The 16,130-nt window shown below is 38.7% G+C and overlaps 1 protein-coding gene across 4 annotated transcripts in view; it reads left to right on the forward strand.

The window, feature by feature from the left end:
- MYO3B (myosin IIIB) overlaps window positions 1-16,130 on the forward strand; it is a 493,214-nt gene that overhangs the window by 325,697 nt on the left and 151,387 nt on the right. For all 4 annotated transcript variants that reach the window (XM_021668991.2, XM_064373364.1, XM_064373366.1 and 1 more), the window contains one exon: window positions 15,071-15,182. In XM_021668991.2, coding sequence (XP_021524666.2) covers window positions 15,071-15,182 — 112 coding nt within the window. The remainder of the gene's footprint in view (window positions 1-15,070; window positions 15,183-16,130) is intronic.

Genomic DNA, 16,130 nt, shown 5'->3' on the forward strand with positions numbered 1-16,130 from the left:
TCAATCTAATAGCATAGATTAGTGCGATTTCTTAACCCAAGGCCCAAATTTAGGAGTCTTTCTAAGGATATAATGAATATATGGCTTTTTTTTTAGGCAGCAGATGGTGGCCAGCTGTTCTCTCTTTACTCAAGGCCAAACATGAAGGGAAAAACTTAAAGTAACAAGGCTTATTGTAAATATAAGATAGAACTTAATAAACTAAATCTGAATTTTTATTCACATAAAGTGTGACAGTCTCGGTGGTCATTGATAGGGATTGAGGGTCCTTCAAAGAATATTTTAAAATGGGAAAAGTGTTTATTTCTTTGCCATATGACTGGGGGCATTTCTGCTTAGATGCAAGTAATATTGATCAAATTTGTATATCTATGATTCTTTGACCAGGACTTGGGCCCATCACAATAAACCATAACAATTTTACCCAATAAGTTTGAAGTCAGTTTTTAATTGCAAAAATAAAGTATGAGCACCTTTTCCTCTAAATTTTTTAAGTGTTACATATAAAGTTAAATGTTTTTTTACATATCCCTAATTTTATTTCCCAGCATCTGCCCCAGTGATGGTCCCTCTCTAACACAGCTACTGTTATTTTTTTTTTAGTAGGATAAAACACACACACACACATACACAGAGAGAGAGAGAGAGAGAGAGAGAGAGAGAGGAGGAACTAGCACTTTTAGCTTGTGAACCACACTTTTTATACCATTTGGCAACTTGCTTTTCTATTTAATACATGTTAAAGATAAAACCATATTGTTCCATAGCTCTAACAAATTCTTTTCACACCCCTCATTGAAATTCGTGATATTTATTTAGCCATTCCTCTACTGGTGGATACTACAATTGTTTCCAATTGTTTGCTAACAATGCTCAATAAACAATTCTAAATATTAAACATGTGTGAGGATTTATTTAGGGTAATTCTGAGCAGTTGACCTTTTCCAAGAGAAAATGATGTGCTCCAGAAACTCTGTAAGTCATTTGGACCTAACAAAGAGAAAAGATGATGGTGAGACATGGGAGCCAGTTTCTTTCCTTATATAAACTCTGTCACTGAAGACAAGTCACTTAATTTTCCTGGGATTCTGTTTCTCTAAGTCAGTGATTCTCCAACCTTCTCACACAACAGAAACTCCTGGAGGGCTAGGTAAAATGCAGATTGGTGGGCCTCACCTCCAGAGTTCTTGATTCTGTGAGAGAAAGAGAAAGAGAGAGAGAGGAGAGAATTTGCATTTTTAAGAAGTGTCCAGGTGATGCTGCCACTGCTGATGAGGACACTAGTGACAGCCACTGTTCTAGATGGATGCTGAGGAGACTATCCTGTGAAAGAGATCATAGTTGAGGTTTTAAAGCCCCTAATAGATTATCTAGGGATATTTTAGGAGGCTTAAGACAATAACTCAAGATTTGTCATAGTAACAGTATTGGATCAATGATAAACATCCATTTTAAAATCACAGAATCCATTCTTTCTAACCAAGAGAGAAGTCAACCTAGCATCTTAGAAGGAATCTCGAAGGATCATCCAGTCCAACTACCTGGCTAGGCTTTCGTCAGCAACATTCTTAACCTCATCGACTCATGTCCCATTGAGTAGATTCAGGGTTTACAAATTCACTCCCTAAATTCACTCCCTACCTCCTGGAGCAGCCCATTCCATGTGTCGAGATGTCTGATCACCATCATGTCCTTCGTAACCCTGCCCAAAAGAAACCATCCTTCAGAAGCTTCTAAATGTCTGCCCCAGTTCTACCCTCTGGGCTTTACCGAACAAATCATCTCCCTTCTCCACTTGATGGCAGTCAATTATCATGTTCCCCTAAGTCAGTGGTTCTCAAACTTCAGTACTCAAGATCACTGTAGGAGTTTATTAAAATATAGACTCCCAAGGGCCAGCCCCAGAGATTTGATTCTATGTCTGGAGTGTGGCCCAGGAATCCACATCTTTCATTAAATCTCCAGGTGATTCTGATGCAGATGATCTGCATATGACAGTTTAAAAAATCCTGCTAAGTCTTTTTAAGCTCCATGTTCCCAGCCTCTTCAGCAGCTTCTCATGTGACATGGCTTGAGTTTCATCACTATCCTGGTTGCTTAAGGCTGTCTGCCAAAATATACCCCCAAAGTATACTCACTGACCCACCCACCCTGATTTTTCATTCTTATCCTTATCCAAAATGATGTCCTTCATATTTTTGTTTATGTTTGTCTTCTCAGTTAGAATATACAGCTTCATGAGGGCAGGGAAATTGTGTGCATTGCTTACTCATGCCATTCAGCACTTCTGCCCATGCCTGCTACATCAGTAGATCCTACATATAGTTTTATTTAATGGAGATGAAAAGCCAGTTTGATTTACAAATGGGTAAATAGTGAAAACATGGTGATACCAAAGCCCTAAAACTATACAGAGTGAATGAGCCTTTCTGAAAGAAGGAATTTGTTTAAAGTTTTTAGAAATAAAAAAGTTTCAGTCTATATAATTAGTCTTGAGATAAATTTTTACTGTTGACTGAGGGTTGTGCAAATCTCCAAGCAGGAGATTGTGCTGATGTTTTATATGCCTTTGAGTGCAGAGCTGATTCATTATAGGTTAGGATGTCAAAGCCATCTTTAAAAGATACAGATCTTTCCCCAGTGTAAAAATGCAGGAGCAGAATGACCAAAATGAGAGGTGGAAATAAAAAATGTAAGCAATCTCCCATGGCAATACAATTTTTATCTAAAATGGTGATTCTTCTTTCTCTTCTCCTGTCTAGGAGTAAGGGTAATCATTAGGAAAAAATAGAGAAATTAAGTTCATTGTTCATTGTGAGAGAACATCATGGAAGACAAAAGGAAAAGTCCAGCCTCTTTAATCAAGGAAATAGAAATTAAAACACAATTCGATACTACGTGATCTTATTTTGGCAGTAACCAATAAAGACTGTTAATTCCATAGATCGTCACAGTTAGAGAGCAATGGGACTCTAGTGGTGAAGATATAAATTGGTGTACTCTCTTTGTTGACTTGCTTGGTAAAATCCAACATGAACATATTCCACAAATAGTTTCCACTTCAAAGATTATATGTAGAAAAGTGCCAGTATTTTTTTTTTTAGCCTACTAGGTAGGCCTTTTAGAATTGCTTTGTAGCATTGTGTCTACCCAGGTATGAGGACTTCCTACCTGAAAATTTGCCCATTTGTGTGTGCACCTTTGTGTCAAACCCCTGTAGACTGGATTTTTGTACTTCTTCCTTTCTCTTGTTAAAAAATGTTCAGAAGAAGATAAAATCATGACTCACATACAGAAATAAAGATGTATGTGTTAAAAAGAATTTATTTTATTCATATGTTATGAGGGAGTTAGGCAGATGTTATAATCAGTTCAAAGGAAGAGTCAAAATAGCATAGCTTATATGAAATAAAAGAATGTTGGGATGAATTGCAAATGGAGTTGAAACTGATTTTCTGCAGTGGGGAGGAAGTCAATTAGAATCATTACCAGACTGGACAGAATTTACATATCTATCTATCAGTTGGAATTTAGAAAGAGTTGCAAAATGGCTCAAAGGGGATAAATAGGACTCTAATAATCTAATAACCCAGGAAGGTGTTTTAAAGACAATGTGTACAGCTTTCTGCTGAAACAGAAACACCTTGTTGATATACTAATTCAAATAGAATGTTCTTTGGATTCCTCACACATATGTCATGGAGAGCCAGACAGGTGGTACTCAGATAGAAGAAATGAGCACTTAAGTCAAAAGCCTGATATTCCAGAGCCCTGTAAACACTCATGAGTTCCAATGAGGTAAAAGGTGCTGGAGCATCAGAAGTCCCTGTTAGCGAGTCTAAGATACCGCTGCACATAGGAAGAGCTAGGAAGTTTTGATAAATGTAAAGAAGCCTGAACTGGGAATTAGAAGACCTGGGTAAGCCTCAGATCTTCCACTTACTAAATTTCTGATCTTGGGCCAGTTACCTTCTCTCTGGCTTTCTCCTCTGTGCAAAGAAAGAATTTTTATCAATGATTTTAAGTTCCCCCTCAGGATCTAAATGTTTATTAAAGGAGCCAGCCAGTCCCTTGCACAGACAGTCCTGTGGGAATGCCCAGGAATAGAGAGTTTTGACACAGGGCGGGGAAGATCTGTTTGTGAGTATGAGGAAGAACAATGGGATTGGGATGTCCTAGATCCCCTGTGTGCAATGCAGAAGCCCCAAAATCTGTGGGAAACTTGGGCAGTCAGTGAATAAAGACAAGAGAAATGATAGAGATGAAAAGAAGTCACTAAAAACAACCTTCTACCATTTATGGTTTTGCATAGGACTTACCTCTACCTTTAGCAATATTGTAAGTTTATCACCAAGGTTGGCTCTGTCTCCCTGCAGTTTACCTGTGTCAGAGCAATCAGGGGTACAGTCTAGAGGCAGAATCCCTTCCTTCCTCCTCACAGGACTTCAACCTTTTCTCTTAAGGCCTTCAACTAATTGGATGAGGTCCACCCATATTATAGAGGGTAATCTGCTTTACTTAATAATAATATTAATTTTCCTGACCTATAAACATGATATCTCTCTCCATTTGTTTAGGTCTTCTTTTCTTCAGCCAGTGTTTTATAGTTTTCAGTGTACAGGTCTTGTACATTATCAGATTTATCCCTATTTATTTTACATTAAAATGCTATTATAAATTGTATTTTTTCATTTTCAGTTTCTAATTTTTGTTGATATATGGAAGTACAATGATTTTTGTATGTTGATTTTTATCCTAAAGCCTTGCTAAATTAGTTACGGTAGCTTTTTTGTAGATTACATTGGATATTCTACACAAACAATTGTGTCATCTTCAAATTAAGACAATTCTACTTGTGCCTTTCAAACATGGATGTTATTATTTTTTTAAATTTATTTTTAGACTCTTCTGTATTTTTTCTTTTTATTTTATATGTATTATATATATTATTGTGGTTTAGGTTTTGGGGTACATGTGAAGAACATGCAAGATTGTTGCATAGGTACACACATGGCAGTGTGGTTTGCTGCCTTTCTCCCCATCACCTATATCTGACATTTCTCCCCATGTTATCCCTCCCCAACTCCCCACCCACTGCTGTCCCTCCCCTAGTTCCCCCCAACAGACCCGAGTGTGCAATGCTCCCCTCCCTGTGTCTATGTGTTCTCCTTGTTCAACACCCGCCTATGAGAAAGAACATGTGGTGTTTGATTTTCTGTTCTTGTGTCAGTTTGCTGAGAATGATGGTTTCCAGATTCATGTCCCTACAAAGGACACAAACTCATCATTTTTTATGGCTCCATAGTATTCCATGTTGTATATGTGCCACATTTTCTCTGTCTAGTCTATCATTGATGGACATTTGGGTTGGTTTCAAGTCTTTGCTATTGTAAACAGTGCTGCAATGAACATTCGTGTGCATGTGTCTTTATAATAGAATGATTTATAATCCTTTGGATGTATACCCAGTAATGGGATTGCTGGGTCAAATGGAATTTCTATTTCTAGGTCCTTGAGGAATCACCACACTGTCTTCCACAATGGTTGAACTAATTTACACTCCCACCAACAGTGTAAAAGTGTTCCTATTTCTCCACATCCTCTCCAGCATCTGTTGTCTCCAGATTTTTTAATGATCGCCATTCTAACTGACATGAGATGATATCTCAATGTAGCTTTGATTTGCATTTCTCTAATGACCAGTGATGAAGAGCATTTTTTCATATGTCTGTTGGCCTCATATATGTCTTCTTTTGTGAAGTGTCTGTTCATATCCTTCACCCACTTTTGAATGGGCTTGTTTGTTTTTTCATTGTAAATCTATTTTAGTTCTTTGTAGATTCTGGATATTAGCCCTTCGTCATATGGGCAGATTGCAAAATTTTTTTCCCATTCTGTTGGTTGCCGATTCATTCTAATGATTGTTCCTTTTGCTGTGCAGAAGCTGTGGAGTTTGATTAGGTCCCATTTGTCTATTTTGGCTTTTGTTGCCAATGGTTTTGGTGTTTTAGTCATGAAGTCCTTGCCTATGTCTAGGTTCTGAATGGTTTTGCCTAGATTTTCTTCTATGGTTTTTATGGTGTTAGGTCTTATGTTTAAGTCTTTAATCCATCTGGAGTTAATTTTAGTGTAAGGTGTCAGAAGGGGTCCAGTTTCTGCTTTCTGCACATGGCTAGCCAGTTTTCCCAACACCATTTATTAAACAGGGAATCCTTTCCCCATCCTTGTTTTTGTGAGGTTTGTCAAAGATCAGATGGTTGTAGATGTGTGGCATTGCCTATGAGGCCTTTGTTCTGTTCCATTGGTCTATATCTCTGTTTTGGTACCAGTACCGTGCTGTTCTGATTACTGTAACCTTGTAGTATAGTTTGAAATCAGGTAGAGTGATGCCTCCAGCTTTGTTCTTTTTGCTTAGAATTGACTTGGCTATGCAGGCTCTCTTTTGGTTCCATATGAAGTTTAAGGTGGTTTTTTTCCAGTTCTTTGAAGAAAGTCATTGGTAACTTGATGGGGGAGTGTTGAATCTATAAATTACTTTGGACAGTATGGCCATTTTCATGATATTGATTCTTCCTAACCATGAGCATGGACTGTTTCTCCATCTGTTTGTGTCCTCTCTTATTTCATTGAGCAGTGGTTTGTAGTTCTCCTTGAAGAGGTCCTTTACATTCTTTGTTAGTTTATTATTATTATTATTATTTGTCCTATTGTGCTGACTAGGACATCTGGTACATTGTTGAGAATTGATGAGAGTGGACATCTTGATTTGTTCCTCATCTTAGGAGGATAGCACTCAGCTTTTCACCGTGAAATACGGAGTTAGCTGTTTTTCATAGATATCTTTTAAAAATCAAGATTCAGAAAATTGCCTCCTAGTTTGAGGTTGTTGAGTTTTAATTTTTTTATTTTTAATAAGAATTAGATGTTGGATTTTGTCAAATGCTTTTTTTCATTTATTATGATCATATGCTTTTTCTATTTAGCTTATTTGTATTGCATAAAGTCATTCATAATATTTCCCTGATTATTCTTTTAATATTTGTAGAAACTACAAGATATCACCAATCTCATACCTGATATTGGTAATTTGTGTTTTCTTTTCCTTTCTTTTTTTCTGATTTGTATGGCTAGAGGTTTACCAATTTTATTAACTTTCTCAGAAAACCAGCTTTTGGTTTCATCCATTGCTTTCCTATTTTTTATTTCATTGACTTCTACTTCCATCTTTATTATTTCCTTTATCCTGCTTAATTTGGGTTTAATTTGCCCTTCTTTTTCTAATTTCTTGTGGTGGAGGTGAGGTCATGTATTTGAGATCATTCTTCTTTTCTGATAAGTGTTTAACGTTATATGTTTCTAAATACTGCTTTGGCAGTATCCCACAAATTTTGATACATTGTATTTTCATTTTTACTTAATTAAAAGTACTTTCTAATTTCCTTTTTGATTTTTTCTTTGGCCTCTGGGTAATTCAGAAGTCCATTCATAAATATTTGGGAATTTTCCAGATATCTTTCTGTTGTTGATGTCTAATTTAATTCCACTGTGGCCGGAGAACATACTTTGTGTGACTTGAATATTTTTTAATTTATTAAGTTATGTTTTATGACCCAGAATATGGTATATCATGGTAAATGTGTCATGTGTACATGTCAGCACTTTGGGAGGCCGAAGTAGCAAATCACTGGAGGTCAGGAGTTCAAGACCAGCCTGGCAAACGTGGCAAAACCCTGTCTCTACTTAAAATACAAAAATTAGCCCGGTGTGGTGGTGCATGCCTGTAATCCCAGCTACTCAGGAAGCTGAGGCAGGAATATCACTTGAACCTGGGAGTCAGAGGCTGCAGTGAGCTGGATCACACCATTGCACTTCAGCCTGGGTGACAGAGATGAGACTGTCTCCAAAGAGAAGAAAAAATTGTTAGGTAGAACCAGAGCTGTGTTAATGACTAATATTTCCTCACTATGAAATAAGATCCTTCTGAGTACTCTACCTATTGTCCTATGAATTACGAGGTTAATTGGTTGGGCTGGCGTAAGCAGCTGGTATTGCCAGCCCTTTGTAAGCAGCAGGCACTGTTCCATCTAATCCTCTCAGATGGTTCTTTCCAGCCTTGGATAGTTTTCTCCTATGCATGTGCCAGTTAGTACTCTGCTGAATGCTTAAGAATATCCTCCACAGATCTCCACAGTTCTCTTTCTCTTTAGGCCTCTCCCAGTTTTCTGTCCTATAAATTGTAGCTGCCTAGATGGTAGCTGTCAACATGTGGTAGGAGCGTCTGACGTCTGATCCGTTCAGTTCAATTCAGTTTTGCCCACATTGTGTTGGAAGAGGTCAGGTCTAGTTCTTTACATGAATGAAAATAACCTAAGAAATAATCTAATTGACAACTGATGAGGAACACAGAAAGATTCCAAAATTTCTAAACATTTCTTTTCCTCTATAATTGTCTTTCAGTAAATGCAGAGCTCATCTGGCTTAGAGTCCAGGGCCACCTTCCCTCTTTACTCCTTCTCCATAGTGCCCTCAGTCTTCTCTTTAAGGTCCTGCTTCCTCTGGGGAAAGCCTGGAAGTTCTTGGAGACCTGATAGACTTTGTTTCTGATTCTATCCTGGAAAAGCAATGTTTGGTCATTACAATTTCTTAGACTTACATCCTTCACATTCTTCTGAGTGAAGCCAGAGCAAAGACCACAAACCTTGTTTTTGCTGACATGGATCAGGTCTCATAGGACAACTGTGGTGCATTTAACAGTCTCTGTTTCTCTACTCTGTCTTTCTAAAGACTTAGATCATTTGCACTGAAGAACATAAGAAAGGAGAATAAAGGGAAATGAAAGCTTCTGCCTCAAAAGTAAGATTCTTCAAGTTAAATAAGTTAAATAGGCTGAGAAATTAACCACCACTGATTTGATGAGGGATGTACCTACATTCCAAACAACAGCATTTTGTTGGGGCCTCTCTATAAAGAGCATAATAAAGTGTAACATGGAAAACCTATTACTTCTAAACAAACAGAAGCTAAAAAGCTAAAAGAGATCAATTCTTGCCAAATCTCCAATTTTTTTTCAGGTGGAAAAGTTTCATTCTTGTGTAGACAAATTCATCAGTCTTGTCTTTTCTGGCAAGAAGTACCATTTAACTTTACTCTTTCTTATTTTTTCCCCTTGCATCAAAAATTAAACTTCATTAGCTGTAGTCATATCAGTTCTTTAAAAATATTAATGACCTGGAAGTCAAGAGTTGGATAATAATTTTAGTCTCTGTCACTTAATTTGTCATCTTGGATAAGTCATTTTATATCATTAAGAGTGATTTTTATTATCATTACTAGACAGAAAACTTGATGAGCTTGAGAGATCTCTTGTGATGGCTTTAAAATACGTCTACAAATTATTTGATATTCCTCCCTTCGAGGTGGAACTTCATTCCTCTCTCATTGAATGTGATCTGGACTTAGTGACTTACTTCTAGGGAATAGAAGAATAGAGAAGAAATGAGAATATGTCACTTCTAAGCCTAGGTCACAAAAGACATTGCAAATTCTTCTCTTTCTCTCCCTCTGCCCCCTACCCCGACCCAAGACCCTTTGTTCTGAGGGAAGCCATCTTCTATATAATGAAGCTACTCAGTCCTCTGGAGAGGACCATGTGGCAAGGAGCTGAGGCCTCCTGCCAGCCGCCAGAGAGGAACGGAGTCTTTCCACCAACAGCGATGTGAGTGAGTCATCTTGGAAATGGATCCTCCAGTGCCAGTCAGGTTTTCAGATGACTGCAGGCATGGCTGACATCTTGACTATATAATCTCATGAGAGACCTTTGGCTGGAAATGATAAGCTGCTCCTGAATTCCTGACCTTCAGAAACTGTGTGGTGATAAATATCTGTTTTTACGGCATTTCATTTTGAAGTAATTTGTTATGCAGCAATATAAAACAAACATACCCTGGAATCTTACAGATCCTTCCAGTTTATGATTCCATAATTTAAATGCAGGAGGATGTATGTCTAGTTACCTGTTGCTTCCCAAACTGCTTTCCAAACTGCTTTGTCTGTTATATTTAAAAACTCTTCCTTGAACAGTCTGCATTCCATGCAACAAAACATTTTAGACAGAAAAATTAAATGACATTTTTTGAATAGAGATATTTTCCAACTGGATATGTAGTATTTTGATAGCTTGTATGTTTTAATAAAAAGAAACCTTGGGAAGTGTGTGTCTTCCAGAGAGTTCTGCAACAGGAAGTGCTCTTTGGTCCTTGAGGGCCATCAGAAGTTATGTGGGGCCAGGTGCGGTGGCTCACACCTGTAATGCCAGCACTTTGGGAGGCCAAGGTAGGCAGATCACTTGAGGTCAGGAGTTCAAGATCAGCCTGGTCAACATGGTAAAACCCTGTCTCTACTAAAAATATAAAAGTTAGCCAGGTGTGATGGTACATGCCTGTAATCCCAGCTACTCAGGAAGCTGAGGCACGAGAATTGCTTGAACCCAGGAGGCAGAAGTTGCAGTGAGTCCAGATCACACCACTGCACTCCAGCCTGGGCAACAAAGTGAAACTGTGTCTCAAAAAAAAAAAAAAAAAAGAAGTTATGTGGATTCCTTGACATTGTGCGATGTGTTGTGTTAAGAGCATTTGCTGAGATAGAATATGTATAGCTTTTACCAGACTTTCATAAAGCCTTTAGCCCCATGACTCTCTCCCTACCCAAGAAAAGGGTGAAGGACCATTTATCTGGCTCCTAATCCCACTTGTGGAAAGTTAGGTATAGAAAGGTGAGTGAGAGAAAGTTAGAGACAGAGATCTTCTGACTCTTAACTCAGTGCTCAGACTCTAATATGTGAGATAGATTCTACTTAGAAGAGGCAGCTCAGGAAAGTCTGGTTTTTACAATGCCCTCAAATATGCAGATTCTCCTGACAGACTTTTACATTTATTATTTTGCTGTTGCGTATCTTTTGCTTGTTTAACTCATCATGCCGCTTCAGGAAAGGGATAAAACGCATCTCCCCAGAAAACTCTCCCTTCCTGGTGGACCTCTTGGCTTGGTTCCTTTCAGGTTAGCCTTTACATTGAAGTACACAGGAGCTCAGTCAAAGTGATTTATCATCATGGTACCTGCTAGAATCCAAAATTATTCCATGAAGGAAACACATTAGCTTTTCTGACTTGATGGCTATAGATATGTCACTTATATGTTTCTTCACTATATTTTGAAAACTACCTCTTCACATACAGTGTTATTACCCATCTCTTTCTGAACTAAGCCAGATATGAATATTATTTTTGTAATAAATTAAGGTATTTTGGTTGATGGACTAAAAATCAAGTTAAGTTCTAATGTTAATGTTCAGGATACATTCTACGTCTTTAGAAATTAACAGTTGCTAAGAAACACCCATATATGTCTGAAAAATAAGTATAAATCTTTGATTGGTGAACTGGAACAGATCTTGCACTCCTCTTATATCCTTCAAGGTACTGGTCATTCATTAGAGTCTTTAAATACTTCATCACCAATAACATTGAGCATTCACCCTAAGCAAGCCTGGGCTACTTAAAGCCAGTGGAGCCCATGTTGCAAATAGCTGGACCTAAATCTATAGGAAATCCTCATTTTACCATGGACTTTTCTCACCTTAATAGATTTGCCAGCTATTCCCACCATCCCCATGGGCATGGGCTCCAGGACACAATCTTTTTGTTGTGGCCAAAGCCAAGTCAGAGAACCAATAGCCAAAACTATAGTCCTGGAGAACCTGGGGCTGAAGAATCTGTGCTGGTGTCATGAACTGTCCAGAGGAAGGTCTAAAAAAAAAAAAGAAAGAAAGAAAAGAAAGGTCTAAGCTTGACTCCCGGCTGTCCCTCCTCCCACTTAGCTCGGGAAGATATCTGCTATGAGCAGGTTCCTGGGTTGTGCCAAATGATCTAGCATCATCTGCTCTTGGCCACTGTTCAGGTTCAGAGAGCACTGCCCCTCCTCCCCAAAGGTGAAAACAGAAACTCAGAGCCTTAGAAGCAGTCCCAGAATTTCTGAATGCAAATGTTTCCAGCAAATTCAGCATTATATCCTAACTTGTAAAATAATCTTGTAGCAGGAAGATAAAGTTGAGTGACTCAAGTACTGGTCAGGTACTGTTATTCTTCCATAAACAGAAAGATACGGATATATTTGGCAGGGAGAGGGATATATTTCACATTTTGGTGATTATTTTAAAAAGTAAAAACCACTCTATATTTAAAAGTAATTTCAAAATAGCAGATTAGTCTCTTTTGCGGAATGGCAGGAAAATCCTTTGACAAGGAAATTAAGTTTATTTTGAAATTTCCAGGGGATTGAACTTATTATAGATGACAGCAAAGAACAGAGAAAAAACTTGCAAGTTTTCTAAAGAAAAACTACGGTGAGATTTTCTAAAAGGATAATATATTCAAAAAGTTATGTATAATATATATATCATATGTATAATATGTTTATTATATATATTCATACATTATACATATATATATATGTATATATATTTTAAATTTTGAGACAAGGTCTCCCTGTGTCACTCAGGCTAGAGTGCAGTGGTATGATCATGGCTCACTGCAGCCCCAAACTCCCAGTCTCAAGCCATCCTCCTGCCTCAGCCCCTAAGTAGCTGAGACTACAGCCACATGTCACCATGGCTGGGTAATTTTTTTTTATTTTTTGCAGAGACAGGATTTTGCCATGTTACCCAGGCTGGTCTTGAACTCCTGGCCTTAAGTGATCCTCCCACTTTGGCATCTCAAAGTACTGGGATTACGGGAATGAGCCACTGTGCCTGGTACCTTAACAAGTTATATTTTTTAAAAACAGGGAGAATAAAGGAGAAGAAAGGAAAGAGGAGGAAAAAACCCTTTTGGTAACGATGGAATTCAGGACACACTACCCCAAAATATGGCACCTTGGCATTTGAGAAAAGAGCAGAGACAGGAAAGTCACACTTACCTTCTCTTGCCCTTCTACCCTGAAGCAGGTCATACAATCTAGGAAGGATTTTTTGACCTTCCCCTGAAGCAGGTCATGAGACCCATATGTGACCCATTCTTTTTTGCCTATACCCAGAGAAAAGGAAATATCTCTGAAGACTTAGGGACACAGAGAAGAATCTGAATAAACAGGCCTTGCTAAATTCCCTCAGCTTATTACCATTATGGTAATAAACTCTTTTTTCAATTCTATTTCTCCACAGTTATTCACTTCTTCATCAGAGTTGGCATAAAAATACACAAGTCTAACTGTTCAGGTTTTCATTTCCTCATGAAGCCTCCAGTGTCACTTAAAACTTATGTTAAATGAATTTGTATGCATTTCTCTTGTTAATCTGTCTTTCGTTATAGGGGCCTCAGCTGTGAACTTGGATGGGTGAGGAAAATATATTTTTCCTGGCTGGACGTGGTGGCTCACGCCTGTAATCCCAGCACTTTGGGAGGCCGAGGCGGGTGAATCACTTCAGGTCAAGAGTTCAAGACCAGCCTGACCAACATGATGAAACCCCGTTTCTACTAAAAATACAAAACTAGTGGGTGTGGTGGTGCATACCTATAATCCCAGCTACTTGGGAGGCTGAGGCAGGAGGATCACTTGAACCCAGGAGGCGGAGGTTGCAGTGAACTGAGATTGGGCCATTGCACTCCAGCCTGGGCAACAAGAATGAAACTTCATTTCAAAAAAAAAAAAAAGATGTTTTTCCTTCCCTACAATGTTCTTCTTTGAAACTCTTTCATCTGAAAGTTTAGAAGTTCACTAAAATGAAGTAATTTTAGGAAACAAATGTGGTTTTCATGATTGTATCAAGAAAACACACCTCCTATATACCTTGAATAAGATGAGTGGCTCAGCAGAATCAATAGTGTTAGGCTGTGATCACTTCTGCTATCTACAAATTGCTTTAGATGGGACTTTGCAGAGTCAAAATGTATACGGTGGAATTTATTTTTCTAATAGTAACACTAATATTTAAAATTACTTTCACTAGGAGAGTTGTCTAAATTTCAGCTTTCTCAAAGGATTAGATATTTTGATTTTGCATGCGTAAGACACCAAGTATGCACTGAATACGAATTACAAAGCAACATTAAAAGGGAAATAAATATACATTGCAGAAAATATGAAAGTCAAAACAAACTACATTGAGATACCATCTCACACCAATTAGAATGGTGACCATTAAAAAATCTGGAGACAACAGATGCTGGAGAGGATGTGGAGAAATAGGAACACTTTTACGCTGTTGGTGGGAGTGTAAATTAGTTCAACCATTGTGGAAGACAGTGTGGCAATTCCTCAAGGACCTCGAAATAGAAATTCCATTTGACCCAGCAATCCCATTACTGGGTATATATCCAAAGGATCATAAATTGTTCTACTATAAGGACACATGCACACGAATGTTCATTGCAGCACTGTTCACAATAGCAAAGACCTGGAACCAACCCAAATGCCCATCGATGATAGACTGGACAGGGAAAATGTGGCACATATGCACCATGGAATATTATGCAGCCATCAAAAATGATGAGTTCGTGTCCTTTGTAGGGACATGGATGAACCTGGAAACCATCATTCTCAGCAAACTGACACAAGAACAGAAAAACACTGAATGTTCTCACTCATAGGCGGGTGTTGAACAATGAGAAAACATGGACACAGGGAGGGGAGCACTATACACTGGGGTCTGTTGAGGGGAAATAGGGGAGGGACAGCAGAGGGTGGGTAGTTGGGGAGAGATAGCATGGGGAGAAATACCAGATATAGGTGAAGGGGAGGAAGGCAGCAAATCACACTGCCACGTGTGTACCTATGCGACAATCTTACATGTTCTTCACATGTACCCCAAAACCTAAAATGCAATAAAAAAAAAAAGTCAGTAAGAGCCAAGTTAATCAGTATCAATTTTGCATCTTTTACTACGTACTATGCTATTATTGGTGTTTGACAAATATTTACTATTAAAAAAGAAGGTGTATCAATGGTGCCGAGTAATTCTACTATACTGACTCAAATGATAACTGAAAATGCTTCACTTCACTCTTTTATTTTGCAGGTATTATTACTTGGCATTCAGAGCACATCAAACACCTCTTGCTAGCAAAGAGAGCTGTGTGGCTATCTTGGAAAAGTCCCGATTAGATCACTGGGTGCTGGGAAAAACAAAGGTAGTTCTTTCTTTATTGTTCAAATTGTCGAGTATGATTTCTTTGTCTCTTGGGCATGAATGGCTGTGGAAGTCACGTAGCTTAGCAAACAAGACCCCAACCTAACAATGATCTTTGCTGGTCTTAAGTCAAGGTGTTGGAGACCTTAGGGACTAGAGGAGGAAGGTTTGCCTCCTGTCCTCTATGTAATTTGAGAGCCATTTAGCATGTCTAGAATGAGATCTTTGAGCTCATTTTAAAATGTTCTTTTTCTCAGTGCTGCTTATTCCAGTGCCACAGGTAAATACACAAATCATGTTAATAGCAGTGATGAGTTTCTAGTAGAGTTTGGTCCATTTTTTCATTGGGCTCGTGTTATATGCTGCATAGCCTGATTATTAGTCTTAGCACGTGTAGTTTTTCATTTGGGAGAGCATCACGTTCCCATAGGATCCCAGGTTTTGTTTTGTTTTAAGACAGAGTTTTGCTCTTGTTGCCTAGGCTGGAGTGCAATGGTGTGATCTCTGCTCATTGCGACATCTGCCTCCTGAGTTCAAGTGATTCTCCTGTCTCAGCCTCCCGAGTAGCTGGGATTACAGGCATGCACCACCCTGCCCAGCTAATTTTGTATTTTTAGTAGACATGGGGTTTCTCCATGTTGGTCAGGCTGGTCTTGAACCCCCGACTTCAGGTGATCCACCCACCTCCCAAAGCGCTGGGATTACAGGTGTGAGCCACTGCACCTGGCCTAGGATCCCAGGATTTTATGGTCCACCCTGATTGTCTGAGTGTTGATGGCAGCACTGCTCCTCCTCAGCAGAAATTAGATCAGTGTAGATCATCCGTGTACCTCGCCCTCTGAACTTCTACTGTTCGCTGGGTCAGTCCTCTTGGTTAGCACCTTTATCAGAGGCTATGGGGAAAGAGAGCAGGCAGAGCTCAAACTGAGAAAATGGTACTCCTGACTTA

Source organism: Aotus nancymaae, unplaced genomic scaffold, assembly GCF_030222135.1.
Source record: "Aotus nancymaae isolate 86718 unplaced genomic scaffold, 86718_ANA_hifiasm-v0.15.2.pri h1tg000008l, whole genome shotgun sequence".
In the NCBI taxonomy this organism is placed as follows: Eukaryota; Metazoa; Chordata; class Mammalia; order Primates; family Aotidae; genus Aotus; species Aotus nancymaae.